The 1,888-nt window shown below is 44.6% G+C and overlaps 1 protein-coding gene across 1 annotated transcript; it reads right to left on the bottom strand.

The window, feature by feature from the left end:
- Nucleotides 1-247: 247 nt before the first annotated feature.
- Nucleotides 248-1,565, bottom strand: LOC133717443 (ethylene-responsive transcription factor ERF027-like). Its single transcript, XM_062144162.1, has one exon. It carries the CDS (start codon nucleotides 1,405-1,407, stop codon nucleotides 706-708), a length of 702 nt encoding a protein of 233 aa, XP_062000146.1. The 5' UTR covers nucleotides 1,408-1,565; the 3' UTR covers nucleotides 248-705.
- Between the last annotated feature and the right edge of the window lie 323 nt (nucleotides 1,566-1,888).

Consider the following 1,888-nt stretch of genomic DNA (forward strand, 5'->3'; position numbering starts at 1 on the left):
CCTAAATCCCGGGCACAAAATTTGCCTCCTGTCCGGAAACTTTGACTTCTTCAGTTCTTCCTAGCTATATTGAAGGAAATATAAGAGCAAAAGGAGCAAATTTGGTCTGAATTAAGGCATTTGGTCAAGAGAATTAAGCAGCAAAGCACATACAATCAACTGATAAAACAACAGCAAATGATAAATATATGCATATCATATATATAGTCATGATAATTGATAAGGTAGTAGCAGATAGTATGGCAGCTGCTGCAAAAAATAAGAGATAGATTGATCGAGAACTGAACCATAATAGGATAGCAGCTAAAGCAGAAGCATTGGCCAATAATTGCTGGCTAGTTCTACACGCAATAGTACAAATTAATCAGCTGCAGAAAAAAGCAGTATACATATATAGCTAGAGGCAGCAGCTGACTGCAGATCGATTTCAAACCCATAATTATCGGTCATCGATCCGGCCACCAAAGAACACACAGAAAGAGACTCAGACTCAGACACACATTTACATCCAGCCAAAGCCAAAATAAAATTATGAAGTCTGCACACACCAGCACCAGTACTCAATTAGCTAATAGCTACTTATTAGTAATGCAAATCAATCATATGTATCATCACAATACATACCCTTAATTTTGATCGATCCAGAATGATGTTGATTACTTGAACAGTGAGACCTTTCAATTTGAATGAGCTATGGCCAATTGATTAATAGCTCCACAGACTTTCTCCGTCCGAATTTCCCGGCGAATCATCAGCCGGATCTCTCGGCGGACTCACCAGCATTCCCTCCGCCATGTCCGCCAGCAAATTAGGCATATTCAGCAGCGCTTCCTCGTCCATAAACTCCTGACAGCCGCCACCGTCATCTGACGTCACTCCAGTACCACGACCACCACCTGACCTATCCACATTTTCAACCCGACCCGCCGCACCACCGGATGAGCTCTCTCCCGGCCTAATGTTCTCCGCCCTAGACGCGGCTGCCCTAGCTGCCGCAGCCCTTATGTCACTGGCCGCCGAAGAAGCCGGGATCGGATAAGTAATTAGGGCGTTGGGGAAATTCAAGGCAGTATCAGGCCCCTTAAGGGCTATGGCCGCCACGTCATAAGCCGCGGCGGCCATCTCGGGCTTGGCATACGTGCCCAGCCATATGCGGGTGGACTTACGTGGCTCTCGAATCTCGGACACCCATTTCCCGCTCCGGCACCGGATCCCTCGGTAAAGCGGGTGTCTCCCTGGAGAAGAAATGGACCCACCGGTCGGAGAGCGGAGGCCCAAGAGGTCGTGATGCTGTTGATCATTGACATCGGAGGAGCTGCTGGTTGGAGGAAGTTGAATAAAGAAAGGTGGGTTGGAGTTGGATGGCTGGTCGTCACTTTTGGGCACGTTGCCATACGGATCCGCCATAAAAATTCACCTATCACGTACGTACTTATATAAAATATGAGTCAAATTTCAAATTGACTGGCGCAAATTATATAAAAATGGATCTGTGGGAGGGTTAGGTTAAAACTTAAAAATGATGCAATATATACATACATTAACGGGGTTGGAAGGGCTATGGGGAAGAAGCGTGGGAAAGTCGCGGGAGCTAGGCTAGCTTTATATTTTGGTTCTTATTAAACATGATTTATACTTTTTGATGTGATAAATTAATGAGGCTACAAAACGCACACGTATTAAGTTTTTAACCGCTGGGAGGAAAAAGTAAAGCAATTAGCTAGTGTCTGCTGTATTGCCACCAAGATCATTGTTTGTTTCCATTTTTAATTCTGGTTCTTTGCTAGTTGCAATGGTTGAGGATGATGCTGTTTTGCCAAATGGGGGATTTTGATCATAGTTTAATTAGATGGATCATGCTCGCCACTTAGCTACTTGTATTTGTTTT

The sequence above is a fragment of the Rosa rugosa genome, chromosome 6 (genome assembly GCF_958449725.1).
Source record: "Rosa rugosa chromosome 6, drRosRugo1.1, whole genome shotgun sequence".
In the NCBI taxonomy this organism is placed as follows: Eukaryota; Viridiplantae; Streptophyta; class Magnoliopsida; order Rosales; family Rosaceae; genus Rosa; species Rosa rugosa.